Genomic DNA, 23,886 nt, shown 5'->3' with positions numbered 1-23,886 from the left:
AGATCTATTGAGTGAGAAAGAGAGAGAAGGAGAAAGAGAGAGAGAGAGAGAGAAAGAGAAAATGAGAGAGAGACAAGGAGGGAGAGAAAAGGAGAGAGAGACAAGGAGGGAGAGAGGGAGAGAGAGAGAGAGAGAGAGAGAGAGAGACAAGGAGGGAGAGAGAGAGAGAGAGAGAGAGAGAGAGAGAGACAAGGAGGGAGAGAGAGAGAGAGAGAGACAAGGAGGGAGAGAAAAGGAGAGAGAGACAAGGAGGGAGAGAGAGAGATCTGCTAAAAAGGTCTGAAGGACGATGATGATGACTCACCCGTTATAGGAACTGTGGTAGTTAGTTGCCCGTCACACTCCTCAATTATCCGCAATACGGAGTTGCTGGAAGGAACCACCTGACTATGCATGGAACCACCCTAACACCCGACTATGCATGGGACCACCCTAACACCCGACTATGCATGGGACCACCCTAACACCCAACTATGCATGGACCACCCTAACACCCGACTATGTATGGAACCACCCTACCACCCGACTATGCATGGGACCACAATACCACACAACTATGCATGGAACCACCCTACCACCCGACTATGCATGGGACCACCCTACCACCCTAGTATGCATGGTACCACCCTACCACCCGACTATGTATGGAACCACCCTACCACCCGACTATGCATGGGACCACCCTACCATCCGAGTATGCATGGAACCACCCTACCACCCGACTATGTATGGAACCACCCTACCACCCGAGTATGCATGGTACCACCCAATTATGCATGAAACCACTGAGTCTTTCTCTTGTTTGTTTGCTTCTGAGTGACACTACCATGGAATGATCACGGGAGAATGGTACCTAGATTATAACCCAAATGTTTTTATATCTCATTATATTACCGGCCGCCCTGATGACCCTAGGTCATGGAATGGTCATCCAAAGGTCATCCTGTCCTACTGTCCAATGAACACGGCCCCATGCCAGTGGTTCCTTGGATTCATTCTATAAATTGTCATTTAATTTGATTAATTTCCTTCTTTAACCTAATTATTATTTTGTACTGTATTTTCCTTTATTTTTTTACCTACTGCTTTGAAAAGACTCGGAATTATCTGAAAGCTTTATAATTGAAAACAACAATAATAACATTGAAATAGAAAGGATTTTCCTTCTGTACCCTTGTCTCCGTTCAAACCCAGTGGGGTCTCCGCCAGTGGGCATAATCCTATGGATGTCAATGGGATTTGAGCCCATCATTTTTGCCCAAATTCATATTCTGCAAACCTACAGGAAGTGGGTATGAAGGGAGCCCTGCCACAAAATGTATGAACCCAAGAAATTAATGTGCAAACCAAATAGTAATGTCATCATCATACATGAACTATAATACAATTACAACCAATACAAATAATAAAAACAAATTTAAAATACATTTTGATTTCGTTTGAGATGGCCTGTGATTGGACACTTGAAATGATTCTCCTATTTTGAAGGCTTGAGTTTTTTCTGTGTGCAGTATTTAATACAGTAGAAAATGATACATAAACACTGTCGAAACAATAGTAAAAATATACATTTTGTGCAGCAGCTTTAAGAACGTTTCATAATAATATGCCACTGATGCTTTTCCTGACTTCAAAAATAACATTTGTATTCCAACACAGATTGCCTTTCACATTAAATAGATGTTTGTTTGTTATTGTTTTTGATATAATAACATAATCATAGATCTCCCTCTTGTGTCCGCTCCTCTAAGCTTAAACAGATTTGACAATCCGAAAAAGGATCAAATACAACCTGCATGTTTTAGCTGTACAAAAACCATTGATTCATCTAAATTCATTTAATTCAAATCAATCTAAACTTTGACAGAGGGAAGGAGGAGTACCAGTCCGACAGGTAAACAGATACGGTGTGTATTGTTATATGGAGTGTGTATACAGTAGTAGCCTAGAACACCCTGAGTGGGTTGACCATCAGCACTGTCTTCTGTTCACAGCCTGTCCCAGATAGACGTGTACATACAGTATCTCTCCCCTCTTCCCATCCCTTCGCTCTCTTCCTCCTCTTCTTTTTGTTCTCCCCTTCCTTCCCACCTTCCTTCCTTCCTTGCCAGTGTCTCCAGATCAGGGAGTGTGTATGATGGTAACATTGGCCCAGTCAGGGAAGGTGTTGAGATTGAACATGGCTGCTCCCCAGGTGTTCAGTGCGATGTTGATGGTGATGACACCAACAATGTTCAGAACGAATCCAGCCTTCGCCTGTTGTCAGCATGGTGAAAAACAGGTAGAAACATTGGTCACAGACGGAATGATTCCCAACCATGTATTCTACGAGCCTGGATCCAAAGTGAATTGCTCCGTTTCACTTCTGGTTTCAATGATTCTATCAATGAATCACATTTACTGTATTTACAGAATTAAACTATTTTTATATCAGCAATTGTCACAAAGTGTTTTTTACAATGAAGAGATGCCCAGGCTGAAACAGTGAAACAGAACAATTCAGTTTGGATCCAGGATAGTATTTCACTCTCTACACAAAGTACTGTATGGAGAGGGGTGAGGGGTGAGGGGTGAGGGGTGAAGGGTCATAGGTCGTACCATGTCCATGACTTTGAGGTTGCCATAAGAGAAGGCGATGGCATTAGGGGGCGTGGCCACCGGCAACATGAAGGCCAGCGAGGCACAGATGGTGCAGGGCAGCATGACGTACAGTGGGTGGAGCTTAATGGCTACGGCCTGGGAACAGACAGACAGGGTCATACATGAGTCAAAGAGGTGAAATTAACATATAGTGTATGCTTAATATGCTGACCAAACCACTCACGGGCCTTTAGTTTTCCCGGTGAAATGGAACCAATGGAATGGTCCCAAAAGGAGCACCACTTAAAATCATTGATCCAGGTTTTCTAAGTGGGACATGTGTGTTACCATGTGTGTTACCATGTGTGTTGCCTGGGTGTGTGTATGTACATTTCTAAGGGATTCTGTCTTACCATAGAGGCCAGTATAGGCAGGAACAGTGTGGTAGTAGCTACGTTACTGGAGCACTCAGTGAATGTGGCAGTGAGTAGACACAGGAGGAAGGAAATGGCAAAGGGAGGGATGGACTGCAGGGGGGCCAGACTTTCTCCTAGCCACTGAGACAGACCAGACACCTGCACACAGAGAAAAACATATCCACAATTTTCATCATTTTTGTTTAAAAAAAGAAAACACAGACCGACCGATTTGGACAGACTGACCAACCTACAGACAGACGGTACCTCACTTCCCCGGGCCAGAGCGAAGCCTCCTCCCAGTAGCAGGAGAATGTTCCACGGCATCTTCTGTTGGACCACGTCCCAGTTCAGCAGGGTGGGAGGGGCCTTCAGGGGCTTTCCTATAGGGACAAGACACACACAGGAGAATGACACCAGGTTTACCATCAAAGTCCTTACAGCCTTGATTCCAGGCACTCCTACAGGAACTTGATAGTATGGTAACTCAAGACTAAAGTCCCGGAGATCTGTGTATTTACATGGTAGTTAGGAAGGTACAGTGTTATTAAAGTGTACAGTATCTCTGTCCAAATCTATATGGGCAGAGATTATACTGTTATGATGTACAGGACTCTGTCCTAGATAGAACTGTACTAACTTACTTACATTGATACTCATGGAGTAAAGGCCATCGATAACTCCTAGACACTAACATGACCACAAAAACACTCTATGCCAGGAACGGAAAACCAGAAGTCAAGGAGCCATGACAAGGCACCTCAAAGTCTGCCTCGCAAACTCTGCTGCCTCGCACTCCGAACTCGAACTCTTCACTAAGTGCCTTTAATCATTGTGACACCCATTTATTTACCAAACACATTAAGTTGCTGCCGTTTTGAGGTAGGAGCTGCATTACTGGAGCACTTCGTTTTGACCTTGTCACTTATCAGGAGTAAGAACACTAAACTCAGTTTAGGTTACAGAGGGAGAAAAGTCCATATGTATTTATATGAATGAATGAAATCTTATTTGGTGTCAAATCGCCAGTTGGCAACCCATCCCTTATGGCATTAATTGACACAAACAAACATTACAATAATTCACTGTGAAAATTCAGTGATTCTTGTCGTTCCGGTGTTCTCTGCAGTGCGCATTGCATAAAGAGTGAATTAAATGTTTTAAAGGGCAGAACAGAGAATACAGCCGTGTAGGGCAGGGCTGACCTTGAGGCTAGCGCTATCACGCTGCAGCCCTCTGATGTGTCTCGAGTATGTGTGTGTGTGTGTGTGTGTGTGTGTGTGTGTGTGTGTTTGTGTGTGTGTGTGTGTGTGTGTGTGTGTGTGTGTGTGTGTGTGTGTGTGTGTGTGTGTGTGTGTGTGTGTGCGTGCAAGCGTGTGTGTGTGTGTGTGTGTGTGTGCGAGCGTGTGCAAGCCCTGAGAAGTAAGGGTGCTATCAGGACGATTACAAAGCACTGAGTCCTGAAGATTATATCTCTATACCAGGGGTTCTTAAACTTTTTCAGCCTGGGACCCAAATAAGTCCTTCCTGGGACCCAAGCTCATGAAAACATGTGAGATTTGTTTGAGGGGCCTCCTCTCCTCGCAGGCAAAACATTTTATAGGCCTCCTTCCTGGCGGCGGAGAGAAAGGTTTTACAGCTTATTTCCTGCAATTCTACACATTTTTCCATGACTTATGCCATATTTATATGATATCTGAGCGAGAGTGATGGCTGTGGAGGTCAGGGCCCCTGGCGAGTGCCCTGCTTGGCCGGTCGGTATTCGACCATGACTACTGCAAGTTTAGATAGCTGGCTAGACTAATTTACTAATCTAAAAATTGTTAGCTGACATGGCTAATTGAGTGACTGTCAGAGACTGTTGTCACATTGTGGCTCAGTTGGTAGAGCATGGCGCTTGCAACGCCAGTGTTGTGGGTTTGATTCCCATGGGGGACCAGTATGAAAATGTATGCATTCACTACTATAGGTCGCTCTGGATAAGAGCGTCTGCTTTATGACTAAAATGTACAAAAAAATATCTGACAATAAGAGAAAAACTGCTGATGACCAATCAAATTTCAAAAGTGCACCTTGTGTATTCTACTATTCAAACTTTCAACAGTGAGTTGAGACCCTGACTGAGTTCCCCCCCCCCCCCAAAAAAAATAAATACATTTATGTCACGACCCACCATTAACATGTCCGAAAGTCTGCTCTATACAATAGTATCACAGACAGACAGGTAGACACACACACAATGTCTCTCTCAATCACACACTCGTTAACACACCAATGTACTCTCACCACTCATAGATATATTGACAAAACACACACATGCACAAACGTGCACACACTCACACATACCATCCTCAGAGTACCCGCCACATCTGGGTAGTTGCGATGGGATCATAAAGAACAGTGTTGACATCAGGATGGCCACCGTGCCATCAGTGACGTACCTGGGACATAGAAATCTACATATAAACAATGTCTCTTGGTCCCATTTCTCAATGTGTTCATATGTATTGATATGGTAGTTACATAGACATGTACTGTGTAATTACAGTTTATGTCCACATTATGTGTAAAGCTAAATTGTTAACTTACATGAGAGTAAGAAAGCGGGAAAGAGCAAAGCCTGGGATACACAGCAGAATGCTATCAGATAAAAAAAAGTGAGGGAGAACCAGGAAGAACCACAGGGAGTGACTAGCAGACACAACACCCAGGAGTTACAACACAGAACATACTGTTATCTATCACTCACGGTCTGTCCTTGTTGAAGAGCACAGTGGCCCAGCCGGGCATGAAGCCTGGTTCTCTGGTGAACCAGAGCAGGACCAGCAGGACAAACAGCACCAGGACACAGCCCTCAGCGAAGCGCATACTGCCCAGCTTCTTATACTCATTCTTTATCACCCCGTACGCCTCCTTGTCACCATCTTTATTCATCCCACAGCCAAACGACTTCTTCATGCTGTGGGTGAATGGGCCAAATAGATCTGAGACATATCAGAGATCTCTATATAGTGTCATATAGGTCTCTGGGTCTTATATAGGCGTGTATCTACTTTGTCTATATGGCAATGTCTTACATAAATGGACAATGAAGTATCTATATACAGTGCCTTGCGAAAGTATTCGGCCCCCTTGAACTTTGCGACCTTTTGCCACATTTCAGGCTTCAAACATAAAGATATAAAACTGTATTTTTTTGTGAAGAATCAACAACAAGTAGGACACAATCATGAAGTGGAACGACATTTATTGGATATTTCAAACTTTTTTAACAAATCAAAAACTGAAAAATTGTGCGTGCAAAATTATTCAGCCCCTTTACTTTCAGTGCAGCAAACTCTCTCCAGAAGTTCAGTGAGGATCTCTGAATGATCCAATGTTGACCTAAATGACTAATGATGATAAATACAATCCACCTGTGTGTAATCAAGTCTCCGTATAAATGCACCTGCACTGTGATAGTCTCAGAGGTCCGTTAAAAGCGCAGAGAGCATCATGAAGAACAAGGAACACACCAGGCAGGTCCGAGATACTGTTGTGAAGAAGTTTAAAGACGGATTTGGATACAAAAAGATTTCCCAAGCTTTAAACATCCCAAGGAGCACTGTGCAAGCGATAATATTGAAATGGAAGGAGTATCAGACCACTGCAAATCTACCAAGACCTGGCCGTCCCTCTAAACTTTCAGCTCATACAAGGAGAAGACTGATCAGAGATGCAGCCAAGAGGCCCATGATCACTCTGGATGAACTGCAGAGATCTACAGCTGAGGTGGGAGACTCTGTCCATAGGACAACAATCAGTTGTATATTGCACAAATCTGGCCTTTATGGAAGAGTGGCAAGAAGAAAGCCATTTCTTAAAGATATCCATAAAAAGTGTTGTTTAAAGTTTGCCACAAGCCACCTGGGAGACACACCAAACATGTGGAAGAAGGTGCTCTGGTCAGATTAAACCAAAATTGAACTTTTTGGCAACAATGCAAAACGTTATGTTTGGCATAAAAGCAACACAGCTGAACACACCATCCCCACTGTCAAACATGGTGGTGGCAGCATCATGGTTTGGGCCTGCTTTTCTTCAGCAGGGACAGGGAAGATGGTTAAAATTGATGGGAAGATGGATGGAGCCAAATACAGGACCATTCTGGAAGAAAACCTGATGGAGTCTGCAAAAGACCTGAGACTGGGACGGAGATTTGTCTTCCAACAAGACAATGATCCAAAACATAAAGCAAAATCTACAATGGAATGGTTCAAAAAGAAACATATCCAGGTGTTAGAATGGCCAAGTCAAAGTCCAGACCTGAATCCAATCGAGAATCTGTGGAAAGAACTGAAAACTGCTGTTCACAAATGCTCTCCATCCAACCTCACTGAGCTCGAGCTGTTTTGCAAGGAGGAATGGGAAAAAATGTCAGTCTCTCGATGTGCAAAACTGATAGAGACATACCCCAAGCGACTTACAGCTGTAATCGCAGCAAAAGGTGGCGCTACAAAGTATTAACTTAAGGGGGCTGAATAATTTTGCACGCCCAATTTTTCAGTTTTTGATTTGTTAAAAAAGTTTGAAATATCCAATAAATGTCGTTCGACTTCATGATTGTGTCCCACTTGTTGTTGATTCTTCACAAAAAAATACAGTTTTATATCTTTATGTTTGAAGCCTGAAATGTGGCAAAAGGTCGCAAAGTTCAAGGGGGCCGAATACTTTCGCAAGGCACTGTAAGTGAAATATGAGCATAAACCATTACCTTCTATTGTTTTACTATGCTTAGTCATTATATTGCATTTTTATGTTTGTGAATGTGTCACCTTTCAATATGGATTGCAGGCACACAATCATATTGCTTCGGCTTCCTGCCACGAGACGGTGTAATGGATATTGTTGGCTGTAGATAAAACATAACAGGAAAGAATGACTCACTTGCAGCCCAGGTACATAAACTGCAGCCACAGCCAGGAGATGATCAGCATCAGAACCATGTTGGGGAAGGAGAAACCAAACCAGCTGGCAAAGTTGATGATGTCTTCATTCCCTGGGAACAGCCTGTGGGGAAAGAATGATAGAATGATAGAATTAGAACTAGCATTAGTTACAGGAACATTCTAAAGGGTACTCAACTGTAGGTACACCCAATATGGCCGCCAGGCCGGTGCACATGCCACAAAAAACTGCTTTGAACGGGAATGTGCAGGGAATTCTAATGCTATGGAGGAAGTGACAAAGATGTTAGCTAACTCCCAAGCCAGGGAAGGAATTGGAAACATGATCAGAGGAGCCACTGTACAGTCAGTGTATCCATCCTTGTGCTTTAGCTGTTGTAAGTAAAGTAGACTGGGCACTACAGTACTCCCAGAGATGAACCGTTGCTTATCCGGTTTGCAATACTGTATCCACACACAATAACCATTTAATGAGAGCTACTCAGATGGGTATCTTACTGTATTTACTTGTAATACTACCCACGCATATTAAGCATTTCTAAACAGACATATAAACGTACTCGTCGACCTGTCCCTTGAGGATGAGGTTCGGGGTGGTGCCGGTGAGGGTGGCTGTTCCTCCGATGCTGGCAGCGTAACACACACTGAGACTCATGCCTTTATCTAGGTTCAGGTACTTAGCCTCCCTCTTCAGCCTCCTCTCCCTCGCCTCCAGGCTCTCCTCCACCTCTGGCTCGGGCTCTGGAGGGGGAGATCCATGGGTCAGCCAATCAAAATGTTCAGGGTTTAGAGGTCAGTCTATCAGAAGTTTTCCCAGGGGTAACTAAGGGTTTAGGGCAAAGATTTTTCACGTTGTTTTCAGGGAGAAACAGGGATTGAGAGTATCTGGTGGTGATATTGAACATGATGTTCAATGCATCCGTAAACTTTGTATTATATCTCAGCCAGATGAGACGATAAGTCCAAACAATCTTGTCTCGAACAGACAAAATCAACAAGGTCACATCCTGAATTATCATATCAATGACATATCAATATCTCTTACTTAACTGTGTTCCTCTACTAAGATGAATGGTTGAATAATTGACAGAGGGGTGTTTCAGGGAATCCACAACAGGTGTGAATGAGGTGTGTTATTCCTGGGCTGGAACAAAAGCCTGTACACCCTGTGGGTTTCAAGGAACATGATAGAGGAACACTGATGTTGAGAGAACACATACTGTATTCTACTTACCTAACTTGACCCCATTCTCCCTGGGCTTGACATCCTTTGTATATGTAGCAGCACCTCCATCATCTGCCAAATAAGGGAGATATAATTTATTACAAAAACAGAAAGATGTGGAATAGCTTGTGATTGTGAAAGCTCATGGTCAAACTAATGGACACATAATCTTGTGGTACCAGGCTGGTCACACACACACACACACCCCCCCCCCCCCCCCACCCACACCACTTTCTCCTAACAACACACGCCTATGGTAATGCTTTTTTCCTTGTCACCCATCTCAAAGGCCTGGTTTTCCTGGTCCTTAGGTATCCCAGTTCCAGTCCAGGCCCCCCTGATGGCCATCAGGTCCATCTCCCTCTCCTCTGCCTGGGCCTCGGAGTCACACAGCTGCTTCAGCACGGCGTTAGCGATGGGCAGCATCATGGCAGTGGAGGCTGTGTTACTGATCCACATGGACAGGAAGGCTGTGGTGCCCATGAAGCCCATCATCAGACTGGAGAGACAGTGGAGAATAGAGAGAGAGAGAGAGAGAGAGAGAGAGAGAGAGAGAGAGAGAGAGAGAGAGATGTGTAGTGTTTACTGTTAATTTGTATTGTTTATTTCACTTTTGTATATGATCTACCTCACTTGCTTTGGCAATGTTAACACATGTTTCCCATGCCAATAAAGCCCCTTGAATTGAATTGAATTGAAATTGAGAGAGAGAGAGAGAGAGAGAGAGAGAGAGAGGGAGAGAGAGAGAGAGAGAGAGAGAGAGGGAGAGAGAGAGAGAGAGAGAGAGAGAGAGGGAGAGAGAGAGAGAGAGAGAGAGAGAGAGAGAGAGAGAGAGAGAGAGAGAGAGAGAGAGAGAGAGGGGGGGGGAGAGAGAGAGAGAGAGAGAGAGAGAGAGAGAGAGAGAGAGAGCGGAGGGAGGGAGGGAAGGAGGGAGGGAGGGAGGGAGGGAGGGAGGGAGGGAGGGAGGGAGGGAGGGAGGGAGGGAGGGAGGGAGGGAGGGAGGGAGAGAGAGAGAGAGAGAGAGAGAGGGGGAGAGAGAGAGAGAGAGAGAGAGAGAGAGAGAGCGGAGGGAGGGAGGGAGGGAGGGAGGGAGGGAGGGAGGGAGGGAGGGAGGGAGGGAGGGAGGGAGGGAGGGAGGGAGGGAGGGAGGGAGGGAGGGAGGGATGGTTGGATGGATGGATGGATGGATGGATGGATGGATGGATGGATGGATGGGGAAAGAAAATGGAGATAGAGTGGAAAAGCAAGAGTGAGGAGGATAGAGAGGGAGATAAAAAAACATTTAAAAATAAAACATTTAAGACACTTAATATGAATAAAACATTGGGCTATCAGAACACTAGACCAAACAGCTCTGTGATAGAATCATTAAAACAGGTCTCTTACAGAGCAGGCCTCACCCCTACTAGGAGCAGTACTCTGAGGGCGATGCGTTTGTGAAGGTTCCAGTATTCCACAGCTATAGCCACCAACAGCCCTCCGACGAACAGCATGTTAGAGTCCTTCATGTACTGGTTACACACCTGGATGAGAGACAGACAGGGGGGTTCTGAACGAGTGTACTGGCCTGAGACAGGTTCTGCTTAGAAATACCATAATGTACTAATAATGGGATCAACAGTAAGAAGTTTATCAACAGTACTTAGGTGCTTTATTCATACGTCCTCAACACTGTATCTACTAAACAAAGATTTACATTTCACATTTTAGTCAACTGTTGACCTGTTTATTCTGATCATAAAACAGAATGTTGTTGTCTCCATTACTGAGTCTAATGGGTGGGTAAGAACCAGTCATTAGGTATGGAGGTGGTTGAGTAGAGAGGGGAGAGGATAGTGGTGTTGGTACCTCGCTTGACTCCATGATGCCCATCATAGGGAAGAGGATGACAGGCAGCAGACCGGTCACAGCCAGAGGCATACACTCTGTACACCAGTACAGGGCCATCAGGATGATCACATAGCCACAACTAGCCTCCTGTACACACACATGAGACAGACAGGGACTGTGAGAGTGTTGTTGAGGTAGGACAACATGTACAAATGCACACAACACACAGTCATTCCTCTCTCAGGACCAGTTTGTTCTTAGTAAATAATCATCTGAGACAACAGCCAAGAGCATCAAAGGACAGACAAGCTGTATAACTATTTTAGAACATAAAGAAGTGTCCTTGTGTGCAATTCAATAAATCTATTCAATAAGTCAGTTATAGTTCTTGCAATGCATAGTTAATAACAATCAATTAAAACAAATATCATGCCTACTCAAATGCATATTACTGTCATTTCTAAAGGTGCTCCAGTTCTCTCCAGTTCTCCATGGCCATAGTATCTCCCTTGTAACTTAACATGATCACTTTGTTGTAGGCCTAATCTTTAACCACGATGGAGACGTCAAGAGAGGTTGTGTCTGCAGGATATAAACTGTAGCTGGGCCAGCAATGAGTTGGCATAATTATGTAATTTAGTTACAATGCCCTTCAGTTAACCAATTAAAGCTAGAATTCTCAGTTGCTACATCCATTTATTGGGATTAAGTATTAATTATGTACCTGATGATTTTTGAAGAATATAACTTATGATCTTAGTTTAAGTGTCATACCCCTTCAGAACCCAAAATATAAGCTTGTTTTACTACACTGTTTGTAAACAATGTCAATGCAAACAAACACTGTATAGCCTCAAAACATGCTTAAACTTATAATTGTTATATCGTGGATGATCAGTCCTTGCATCCCTAGCTCTGTCTATGAATTTGAGAGTGGTTATACTTCTCCAGCTCCATCCCTCAGCTGTTTACCAAAAGTTTTAATCAGTGACGGGGGGGTAGTTGTATGAACTGCAGATTGCCCTTTTAATATCAATTTTGATCAAACAAATCCATTCTTAGAGGGGAGTCTTTCATTCCTGATGGTTTATTGTCCTGAAGTACAACCGTAACTCACAGCGAACTCTGAACCAGCAATGTGCATGGCTGATGAAGTTCTTATCTACAGTGTCTACACACACTAAATTACCAGTCTACAGTGGATTCCTGGATATTCTGAAATAATTAAAAATGTCACAAATACAATAGAAATGTCACATCAGGAAATACACACAGATGAGTAACCAAAACATGCAGTGAAGCTTCAATAAACATATAGAGTTTTCAAGGAATTTCAGCATTACATTTGTGTACAACCAGGACTTGAAATGCTACAGAATAACTTCTGAACTTTCAATAGGTTTAAAACAAACAAATCACAGCCTCTGCACAGTTAGACACAAACAAACAGACACACACACACATAAACACACGCATACACAAACACTCTTACCGGTCCCCCAACTATTAGGGGTAAAGGTAGAATCAACAGAGGGATGAAGAATATGATCAGGTAATTCCGATACCTCCATAGTCCACTTAGACACACCACCATGGCTGGTCCAGATATCCAGAGGGTAGCGCAGGTACACAGAGAAGAGAAATGGATATATTAAATAGAAAATCTAATTGGAGTGCGGGGGAGATGTTACGAGATAAATGAGGACACTACCACAAAGAGAGAACAGGAGATAAAGGTGCAGTATATATATCACACAGAGAGAATAAAATATTAACTTTGGAGTGAGGTGACTGGGCTGAGGAGGGAGTGTGTTGTACAACACAAGACAGTAGTGTAACTGAGTGAGTGAGTGAGTGAGTGAGTGAGTGAGTGAGTGAGTGAGTGAGTGAGATCACCTTACCAGTGAAAGTTTGAAATTACAGATTCCTATTGCAGGATATGCTGTATAAGGATGAGCATGGTATTATAAAGTGTGAGTGTACAAATCTCTACAATCCAGGGAAATATTGTGTACTGTTATTTTGTCCAAACATATTTAAGATGGATAAAAAAAGCATGAAAAGGCTAAATAAAACGACCCCCCCCCCCCACCCAGCAGAGAGAGAGAGAGAGAGAGAGAGAGAGAGAGAGAGAGAGAGAGAGAGAGAGAGAGAGAGAGAGAGAGAAAGAGAGAGGGAGGGAGGTGAGGGAGGGGAAAGGAGAGGAGAGAGAGAAGCCTACCATCAAGAGGAACATAAATTTCAACATACCAATTGGGATCTGGCTAAAAATACTTGAATCAGTTATAGAACCCATTGCCCTTTATGGTTGTGAGGTCTGGGGTCCGCTCACCAACCAAGAATTCACAAAATGGGACAAACGCCAAATTGAGACTGCAGAATTCTGCAAAAATATCCTCTGTGTACAACGTCAAACATCAAATAATGCCTGCAGAGCAGAATTAGGCTGATACCTGCTAATTATCGAAATCCAGAAAAGAACCGTTAAATTCCACAACCACCTAAAAGGAAGCGATTCCCCAACTTTCCTTAAGAAAGCCATCACCTACAGAGAGATGAACCTGGAGATGAGTCCCCAAAGCAAGCTGATCCTGGGGCTCTGTTCACAAACACAAACAGACCCCACAGAGCCCCAGGACAGCAACACAATTAGACCAACCAAATCATGAGAAATCAGAAAGATAATTACTTGACACATTGGAAACAATTAACAAACAACAAAGCAAACTAGAATGCTAATTGGCCCTAAACAGAGAGTACACAGTGGCAGAATACCTGACCACTGTGACTGATTAAACTTATGGAAAGCTTTGACTATGTACAGACTCAGTGAGCATAGCCTTGCAATTGAGAAAGGCCGCAGTAGGCAGACCTGGCTCTCAAGAGAAGACAGGCTATGTGTACACTGCCCACAAAATGACGTGGAAACTGAGCTGCGCTTCCTAACCTCCTGCCAACTGCATGCCCATATTAGAGACACATATTTCCCTCAGATTACACAGATCGACAAAGAATTTGACAAAACATACCCAATTTTGATAAACTCACATATCTACTGGGTGAAATACCACAGTGTGACATCACAGCAGCAATATTTGTGACCTGTTGCCACAAGAAAAGGGCAACCAGTGAAGAACAAACATCATTGTAAATACAACCCATATTTATGTTTATTTATTTTCCTATTTGTACTTTAACTATTTGCACATTTTTACAATACTGTATATAGACATAATACGACATTTGAAATGTCTTTATTATTTTGGAACTTCTGTGAGTGTAATGTTTACTGTTAATTGTTATTGTTTATTTCACTTTTGTTTATTATCTACTTCATTTGCTTTGGCAATGTTAACATATGTTTCCCATGCCAATAAAGCCCCTTGAATTGAATGGAATTCAATTGAGAGGTGAGAGTGAGAGAGCGGGAGAGAGAGATGTCCAATTACATAAGCCTACACTGACCACTCTGACTACACGGTAAAATCCAGAAAAAGGTGAAAACAAGATCATTTTCATGTTCCCTGTTAAGGTATACAGTCTTGCTGAATAAATGTACACTGAGTGTACAAAACATTAGGAATGTTTTCATGACCAGTTGAATCCAGGTGAAAGATATGATCCCTTATTGATGTCACCTGTTAAATCCACTTCAGTCAGTGTAGATGAAGGGGAGGAGACAAGTTAAAGAAGGATTTTTAATTCTTGAGACAATTGAGATATGGATTGTGTATGTGTGCCATTCAGAGGGTGAATGGGCAAGACAAAAGATTGCAGTGCTTTTGAACAGGGTATGATAGTAGGTGCCAGGTGCACCGGTTTGAGTGTGTCAAGAACTGTAATGTTGCTGAGTTTTTCATGCTCAACCGTTTGTATCTCCCTTTCCTTCCTTTTCCTTTCCTGACTGTATCAAGAATGGTCCACCACCCAAAGGACATCCACCCAACTTGAAGCATTGGAGTCAACATGAGCCTGCATCCCTGTGGAACATTTTCAACACCTTGTAGAGTCCATGCCCTGACAATTTTTTACAAATGTGATTTATTTTACCTTTATTTAACTAGGCAAGTCAGTTAAGAACAAATTCTTGAGGCTGTTCCGAGGGCAAAAGGGCAACTCAATATTAGGACGGTGTTCTTAATGTTTTGTACACTCAGTGTATCTCCCACCCCATCCCACCCCCAGCCCTTTAGGCACTGCTGGCTTTTCAAGTGTTACCTATTGCTCTGTTGATCTATTGGGCACCCTGTCACGTGATCATCACATTCACCTGAGGCTGCCTCACCCATCCACCTCACCCTTGTTTGGGTTGTGCCAAAGTCTATTGAAGAGAAAAACAATAAGAGCTGAGCAGATGGCCTTGTCAGCCAAATACCTGTATATGGGCCTCTCCTACAGATACCTGGGTGGTTTTCAGTAACCATAAACTAAATTAAAATGGGAGTTACAATGTGAATGTTTCTAACATGATACACTCATGTTCCTTTTCCATTGTACAAATGTCGCTACAGAATGCCCTAATGAACACAACCCATGAACTCCATCTTGCAGTTTTTTACAATCCCTAGGACCCAGTTCTCAATACTTAGGTCACTTTTTGCAAAACTATTCACACAGTTCTCCTAACCAACTTTCAGCTTGGCACAGCAGTTAATTTCACACCCAATATGCACTAAAACACTTCATACATGTCTCAAATCAACTCATTCTTCCATAACACTAGCAAAGGTTGTCACCCAACAAGCACACTTTGTCACTCATAAAACAATGACCTAAAAAACACTAACAACAGGTAACATTACACAATGTTTTATTTTGTAAAATGTCTACAAAACAAGAATGACACCTCTCTACTGTTTAGAATTCACTGCAGTATATGTTACATGAATGAATCAGACATGATGCAATATGCTCCAATATGTTTAATGTCATTTTTTGGCATTGAGTCATTCCAAAATACAAGAATTTGTATATACACCATCTACCGATACAGATACAATAGCAATGCTAGTCAACCCTGTCTTCTGCATTTGGCCACAGGTTCTCATTCACATCACATCTTATGTTGTTTTGGGCAATACAGCTACTGTAGGAAATAATATTTTGGCATGCCTGGTCCATCCCTGGCAATCTTCTGCAGATATGTCCAGGCATCCAGCATTCATTGCGGCCAAGAGGGACATTTGATCATGTGAATGGTGGTCATAAACCTTCCACCTCCATGAGTAAAATAATTCCTCTATGGGGTTGAGGAATAGAGAGTAAGGTGGGAGGAAAAGTGACACCATCCTGGGATGGGCTGCAAACCACTCTGACTGCACGGGAGTGGGGTAATGCCACATTTTCCCATACAATTAAAAACATTGGCTGATTTCACCTCACTGCAACCCTTTCCTCACCTGGTACAAGCCTTCCATAGAGGTCATCCAGGAATGAAATGAGACGCTCGGTGTTGTATGGCCCAATTAGCGGTTTGTCTAACAGCAATCCATCAGAGGATATTGCTGCACACATTGTGATGTTGGCACCCCTCTGGCCCGGGACATCCACTGTGGCTCTTTTCCCCAATCACATTCCTTCCTCACTGCCATGTTTATGTGGGGGGGTTTCTGGGGGGTTTGCCTGGCTTCAATCTCCATGACTATCTCAAATAAATCCACAAGGCAGCAGAAGAGTTAGGCTATTACGGTAGTTTACATTATACCTACAAACATGCCATTGTGTGCCTCTGCCCTGTTTGGTTTTGTTCAAAACCCGTTCTGTATTTTATAGTCATCTTACCTGGACATATTGGTTCCTGAGTTGCTTGACTCGTTCAGAGTTCCTCTCAAAGGGGACAGTGTACAATTGCTTCATCCTGACTTAATGTTGTTTCAGGACTCTAGAAATAGTTATGCTTACATTGTGAATATTTCCAAATGTAATGTGGAACTAACACCTGGGTAGGTGTTCAGCTACAATGGCAATCAGCTGTGGTTGGTCTAATTGTTTTGATTGCCAGCACTGTCCCGAATCTCTGTGAGTTTTATGCCATTGTTTCTGAAGACCATATCAACGATTGCAGTTTCCTGCATAGCATTGAAAATCCTACCTGTCCCACCTGTGGGAGGTAACCTTTGGGTCCTAAGCAGAAATACAAAAACAATTACACACAAGTGGGTTTGGAGGCTTTGCTCAATTTACTTCTGTGGTGTACAGTTCAGTCAGATGCCCTTGCAGAATGCATATATTACCTGTTGTTTTGCCCGAAATTTCTCACAATAGATGCCACTGTTGAGCATTGCAGATTTGGCTGCACTCTCAGACCAGCCTCTCTTATTGATAGACCATGATTTATTACATGATCAATTATAGTGGCCCTAATCTCATCTGAGACTACAGCTCTTGATCTTCCTCTCAGTCTTCTTCCACCACGCAAACGTACTCCTCTCCCTCTCCCTCTTCCTCTCCCAGCCACTCTTCTTCCTCTGTCAGCCACTTCTCTATCTCTGGCTCGGTCCATGTTTACATTATAGTACAGCATTATTCCTAAGATGTCCCTTTTTGTAAAGATGGTAATGAAATTGAAAGACTAACACCTGGGTAGGTGTTCAGCTACAATGGCAATCAACTGTGGTTGGTCTAATTGTTTTGATAGTATTTCATGTTTTAGATTTGGAATATATTTCAATACGGTATTACTGTAGAAATGTAGCAAATCGCTGTCTTATTCAAGTGTGTTATGTTCGGTTTTGAACTTAAGTTTAACAGTTTTGAAAAGAGTATGTAAACATGCAAATTGGCCTGTAGGTATATAGAGTTTTGGTGGTGGTTGTGTCTGAGTGAGAAAATAATTCATGAAATTTGAAAGATGTTGTCATTGAATGCATTTTGTGCCAAAACAATGAAAAATGATCCACAGTTTATCCCACATAGACTGCTGTTGTGCTCACTGTGTGAAGAGTTTTGAAAAAGTGACCTAAGTATTGAGAAATGGGTCCTAGCAATTGTAAAAAAATGTTTTTTATGTAAGAGCACCCCTCCCCCCATAAACCTTTTTTCTGACAGAGCAAATGACAGATTTTGGAATACCATCAACTTTTTCGGATAGGTTTGGATGTTTTGAAACTATTCACGCTCTTTGAAGAGATTACAAATGATTGATCCCAAAGCAAAACAAATGTTGAGCCAAATGAAAATGTAACAATTGAAATGACTTTGTATTACCTTGCATTACTTAAACATTAAGCAAGCCAACTATAACTGTAAGCTTGTAATGAACACGATGTGAGACAGAGGGCTGGTTTCAAGCGCAGGGCGCAGCAGGTGTTTATTGGAAAAGGGCCACAGGAGGAGGCAGGTAGCTGGGTCCAGGGGCAGGCAGAAGGTCATACACAGGAGGAGGCAGGTAGCTGGGTCCAGGGGCAGGCAGAAGGTCATACACAGGAGGAGGCAGGTAGCTGGGTCCAGGGGCAGGCAGAAGGTCATACACAGGAGGAGGCAGGTAGCTGGGTCCAGGGGCAGGCAGAAGGTCATACACAGGAGGAGGCAGGTAGCTGGGTCCAGGGGCAGACAGAAGGTCAAACACAGGGGGAGGCAGGTAGCTGGGTCCAGGGGCAGGCAGAAGGTCATACACAGGAGGAGGCAGGTAGCTGGGTCCAGGGGCAGGCAGAAGGTCATACACAGGAGGAGGCAGGTAGCTGGGACCAGGGGCAGGCAGAAGGTCATACACAGGAGGAGGCAGGTAGCTGGGTCCAGGGGTAGGCAGAAGGTCATACACAGGAGGAGGCAGGTAGCTGGGTCCAGGGGCAGGCAGAAAGTCATACAGAGGAGGAGGCAGGTAGCTGGGTCCAGGGGCAGGCAGAAGGTCATACACAGGAGGAGGCAGGTAGCTGGGTCCAGGGGCAGGCAGAAGGTCATACACAGGAGGAGGCAGGTAGCTGGGTCCAGGGGCAGGCAGAAGGTCATACACAGGAGGAGGCAGGTAGCTGGGTCCAGGGGCAGGCAGAAGGTCATACACAGGAGGAGGCAGGTAGCTAGGTCCAGGGACAGGCAGAAGGTCATACACAGGAGGAGGCAGGTAGCTGGGTCCAGGGGCAGGCAGAAGGTCATACATAGGAGGAGGCAGGTAGCTGGGTCCAGGGGCAGGCAGAAGGTCATACATAGGAGGAGGCAGGTAGCTGGGTCCAGGGGCAGGCAGAAGGTCATACACAGGAGGAGGCAGGTAGCTGGGTCCAGGGGCAGGCAGAAGGTCATACATAGGAGGAGGCAGGTAGCTGGGTCCAGGGGCAGGCAGAAGGTCATACACAGGAGGAGGCAGGTAGCTGGGTCCAGGGGCAGGCAGAAGGTCATACACAGGAGGAGGCAGGTAGCTGGGTCCAGGGGCAGGCAGAAGGTCATACACAGGAGGAGGCAGGTAGCTGGGTCCAGGGGCAGGCAGAAGGTCATACATAGGAGGAGGCAGGTAGCTGGGTCCAGGGGCAGGCAGAAGGTCATACACAGGAGGAGGCAGGTAGCTGGGTCCAGGGGTAGGCAGAAGGTCATACACAGGAGGAGGCAGGTAGCTGGGTCCAGGGGCAGGCAGAAAGTCATACAGAGGAGGAGGCAGGTAGCTGGGTCCAGGGGCAGGCAGAAGGTCATACACAGGAGGAGGCAGGTAGCTGGGTCCAGGGGCAGGCAGAAGGTCATACACAGGAGGAGGCAGGTAGCTGGGTCCAGGGGCAGGCAGAAGGTCATACACAGGAGGAGGCAGGTAGCTGGGTCCAGGGGCAGGCAGAAGGTCATACACAGGAGGAGGCAGGTAGCTAGGTCCAGGGACAGGCAGAAGGTCATACACAGGAGGAGGCAGGTAGCTGGGTCCAGGGGCAGGCAGAAGGTCATACATAGGAGGAGGCAGGTAGCTGGGTCCAGGGGCAGGCAGAAGGTCATACATAGGAGGAGGCAGGTAGCTGGGTCCAGGGGCAGGCAGAAGGTCATACACAGGAGGAGGCAGGTAGCTGGGTCCAGGGGCAGGCAGAAGGTCATACATAGGAGGAGGCAGGTAGCTGGGTCCAGGGGCAGGCAGAAGGTCATACATAGGAGGAGGCAGGTAGCTGGGTCCAGGGGCAGGCAGAAGGTCATACACAGGAGGAGGCAGGTAGCTGGGTCCAGGGGCAGGCAGAAGGTCATACACAGGAGGAGGCAGGTAGCTGGGTCCAGGGGCAGGCAGAAGGTCATACATAGGAGGAGGCAGGTAGCTGGGTCCAGGGGCAGGCAGAAGGTCATACACAGGAGGAGGCAGGTAGCTGGGTCCAGGGGCAGGCAGAAGGTCATACACAGGAAGAGGCAGGTAGCTGGGTCCAGGGGCAGGCAGAAGGTCATACACAGGAGGAGGCAGGTAGCTGGGTCCAGGGGCAGGCAGAAGGTCATACACAGGAGGAGGCAGGTAGCTGGGTCCAGGGGCAGGCAGAAGGTCATGCACAGGAGGAGGCAGGTAGCTGGGTCCAGGGGCAGGCAGAAGGTCATACACAGGAGGAGGTAGGTAGCTGGGTCCAGGGGCAGGCAGAAGTTCATACACAGGGGGAGGCAGGTAGCTGGGTCTAGGGGCAGGCAGAAGGTCATACACAGGAGGAGGCAGGTAGCTGGGTCCAGGGGCAGGCAGAAGGTCATACACAGGAGGAGGCAGGTAGCTGGGTCCAGGGGCAGGCAGAAGGTCATACACAGGAGGAGGCAGGTAGCTGGGTCCAGGGGCAGGCAGAAGGTCATACACAGGGGGCCAAAAAAAGGCTACAGTACAGGCAGGGAAAGGCTAGTAACGTCATCCAGGAGATCAGGCAATAGGTTGATAACAGGAAATCCGGGAAGAGGCAAAAGGCATCGTTAGTGAGGCAGGCCAAAACTATCGTACACAGGAGGATTAAATTATGGGAAAAGCAGCGCTCCAAATAGAAGTGTGTCACAAAACAAACAACACCTCACAGTGATGGGGTGCAAAGAACTGAACTAAATAGTGTGGGATAATGACATACAGGTGTGTGAACAGGTGATCAGAATTCAGGCGATTGGGATCTGGAGTGAGCTGCGTTCAGGGGATCTACGTGTTTGAGAGTGTGAGCTGGAAGCAGATGTTATAAAACTAGTCAATGTAATATGTATGAATCACCAACGGCAACAGGCACAGACATTTCCCTGCATCTGTCCCTTTTCTAACCGGTGTCTATACATTCATCAGAGAGAGAGCGACAGAGACAGTGTGTGTGGACGTGCATATGAATACTTTAAAATACAAAGTGTAAACAGATATGAGATGAGACAAGAATTCTCACCTCTTGGCAGCTCAGTTCAAGGACTGAATGTGGGTGGGTGTGTTCCATTTAAACCAATGAAAATGATCTTAAGGTAAATATATTCTCTGAGTTAAACTGAGATAGAACTTCATCTAATTACAGCTCATCCTCGTTCTTCATTGTATCCATCTTGGACAGGAGGAAAACTGCACGTACAAAAGAATACATGTTGGACATAAATCTGATTAGTGACAGACTATTATCCATAACCGTAACTAAGGAAACTAAAAAAAATGATTTGTGTTTTATGCCACTTTTCTGTTGAAGCCAGTTTATTGTGCCCTAACAACATTCATCTGCTGTACAGTAGAATAATAGTTGTTGGAACAACCCTAGGCCACTATGTTTTCCAAGTGAATACATCATATTAGACTAGAAAATGCAAGCTTCTGAGCATGTTTGGTGCTTTAACCACTGTCATTACATGGCTTTAACCACTGTCATTACATGGCTATAACCACTGTCATTACATGGCTTTAACCACTGTCATTACATGGTGTCATTACATCATCTCTGAGTAAAGTGCCCACATCACTGTTTAGAAACATGAAGGAATATTCCTCCATGCCACCCATAACTCCATAACTCAGATTCCCAGATAGTGTGTGTTTGTGTTTGTGTTTGTGTGTGTGTGTGTGTGTGTGTGTGTGTGTGTGTGTGTGTGTGTGTGTGTGTGTGTGTGTACCACAATACGTAAACTAGCATATAAACTTTATTGCCCAAGTCAGCCTTGAATTGGGTTGAGATAACTCTTCAGCACAAATTCCTGTTGAGTTATAAAGAAAAGTCTTTATATGACCTGTGTAACAATGCACTTAAGTTGCTGCAGCTGGAAGTCAAAGTTCCCTTTCTCCCAACAAGCCTTTTGTTCTCAGTAATAGTGGAATTTGAACTGCAATAATGGAAAGTACTTTTTCATTGATATGATTGATTGCTTAATTTTGGGTTATTTCTGATAGTAAACTAGCTTCAAATGATGTTCTGGAATTCTGTGCCTTTACTGTACAGATGTTTCATAGACATTATTTGGAAATATTTTGGAACGCACCTTTAATACAACAGGATATGTCAGGATATTTCTGAGAGGGATTGGTGAAACATGTGAGGACACATGCAGGATGAAAATTCCCAGCCAAGGCAGCAGCTACTCTTCTTGGGGTCCAAACACACTAAGACACTTACATTACACATAAAACCAAAGATAAAACAACACATCATATAACATTGTTACACCACTATATATTTACAACAAAAAATGTATGATACCACCATACAACAATATTACAATTACAATGTACGTGTGTGTGTAGAGTGTGTGTGCTAGCGCCCATGTGTGTGTGCGTGTCTGTACCTGTGTGTGTCTCTTCACAGTCCCCTGCTATTCCACAAGGTGCATTCTTGATACACATGGGAAGCTGTTGAGCATAAAAAAAAAACAGCAGCGTTGGAGTTTTTGACACACCAGCACGCCTGGCACTTACTACCATACCCCGTTCAAAGGGACTTAAATACTTTGTCTTGCCCATTCACCCTCTGAATGGCATACATGCCCAATCCCTGTCTCAATTGCCTCAAGGCTTAAAAATAATGATTTAACCCGTCTCCTCCCCTTCATCTACACTGACTGAAGTGGATTTAACAGGTGACATCAATAAGGGATCATAGCTTTCACCTGGATTCACCTGGTCAGTCCATGTTTCGTACACTCAGTGTATATCCATTGATTTTTGAAAATGTATTAATGCCTCATGAGTACAACTGTCACACCACATCAGAATCCAAAATATATGCTTGTTTTACTCCATTGTTAGTAAACAATGTAATTGTTTTGTTTTTTAACTCCTCAAAAACATGGTTAAAACTATTATTCTGGTATAATGGATCATGGACAGTCCTTGTGTCGATGGCTCTGTCTATGCATTTGAGAATTGTTTCCCAAAAGTTTTAAACAGTGACGGGTGAACCTTTGTAGCTGTTCGAACTGCAGATTGCCCCTTTAATATGTATTTTGATCAATTAAGTTCGTCAAATCAATTGTTAGAGTGGAAAAAATAGACTTGGATTTTATAGAAACAAATGTATTTTTAAGAAACGTTTTTTTAATAAATGTAAGTTTATCCAATGATGTAGGTCTAGAATTAGGAAACATGTGTAATAACTATCTCATAACATAAAGAGTACAGAATGTGTAATCATTTGTAGATTAAATGTCTAAATGTTTGACCATTTTTTTAAAATAATTACTTAACGAAATAAAACAAATGCATGTGGTGACATTGTGACAATTTGATGATCGGCAATTCCAAAGCAACAGTGACACAGACCCAGATTTTTCACTTTAAAATGTATATAAAACCAAAACCAATTATTGTAAAGTTAAACTCCATGCACAAGGACAAGGCCTACTTTTAGCAATTCCCACAGACATTTTTACAAAAACACATTTACTTGAAGAACATCGCAAATGCTAAATTTGGTAACAGAATGACAGAGCCACAGATGAGACAGATATTTAACCGGATGTATAAATGTGAAGCATCCGTTTGGCATTTCCACACACTACCAAATATAGTGGTGAGAGAAAG

General features: G+C 44.1%; 1 protein-coding gene across 1 annotated transcript; it reads right to left on the bottom strand.

Annotated features, from left to right (window-relative positions):
• Positions 1-2,121: 2,121 nt before the first annotated feature.
• On the bottom strand, positions 2,122-12,591 carry LOC139382481 (solute carrier family 13 member 2-like). Its single transcript, XM_071126558.1, has 13 exons — positions 12,490-12,591; positions 11,016-11,144; positions 10,554-10,690; positions 9,446-9,666; positions 9,177-9,239; positions 8,503-8,683; positions 7,923-8,045; positions 5,746-5,955; positions 5,343-5,437; positions 3,264-3,379; positions 2,994-3,155; positions 2,599-2,736; positions 2,122-2,256 (listed from the first exon to the last, which is right to left on the bottom strand). Exons 1-13 carry the CDS (start codon positions 12,589-12,591, stop codon positions 2,122-2,124), a joined length of 1,812 nt encoding a protein of 603 aa, XP_070982659.1.
• Between the last annotated feature and the right edge of the window lie 11,295 nt (positions 12,592-23,886).

Source organism: Oncorhynchus clarkii, chromosome 24 (genome assembly GCF_045791955.1).
Source record: "Oncorhynchus clarkii lewisi isolate Uvic-CL-2024 chromosome 24, UVic_Ocla_1.0, whole genome shotgun sequence".
NCBI lineage: Eukaryota > Metazoa > Chordata > Actinopteri > Salmoniformes > Salmonidae > Oncorhynchus > Oncorhynchus clarkii.
Note: the sequence above shows the minus strand (reverse complement) of the source record. Positions and strands in the feature narration are given on the sequence as shown.

Coding starts and splice junctions, on each gene's coding strand:
- LOC139382481 (XM_071126558.1), bottom strand. CDS start 12,591: ATGGTGGTGTGTCTAAGTGGACTATGGAGGTATCGGAATTACCTGATC. Junction 5,956..7,922: donor TTTATGTACCTGGGCTGCAA/GTGAGTCATTCT, acceptor ATTCACCCACAG/CATGAAGAAGTCGTTTGGCT. Junction 3,380..5,342: donor TGGCGGGTACTCTGAGGATG/GTATGTGTGAGT, acceptor TTGTCCCTATAG/GAAAGCCCCTGAAGGCCCCT.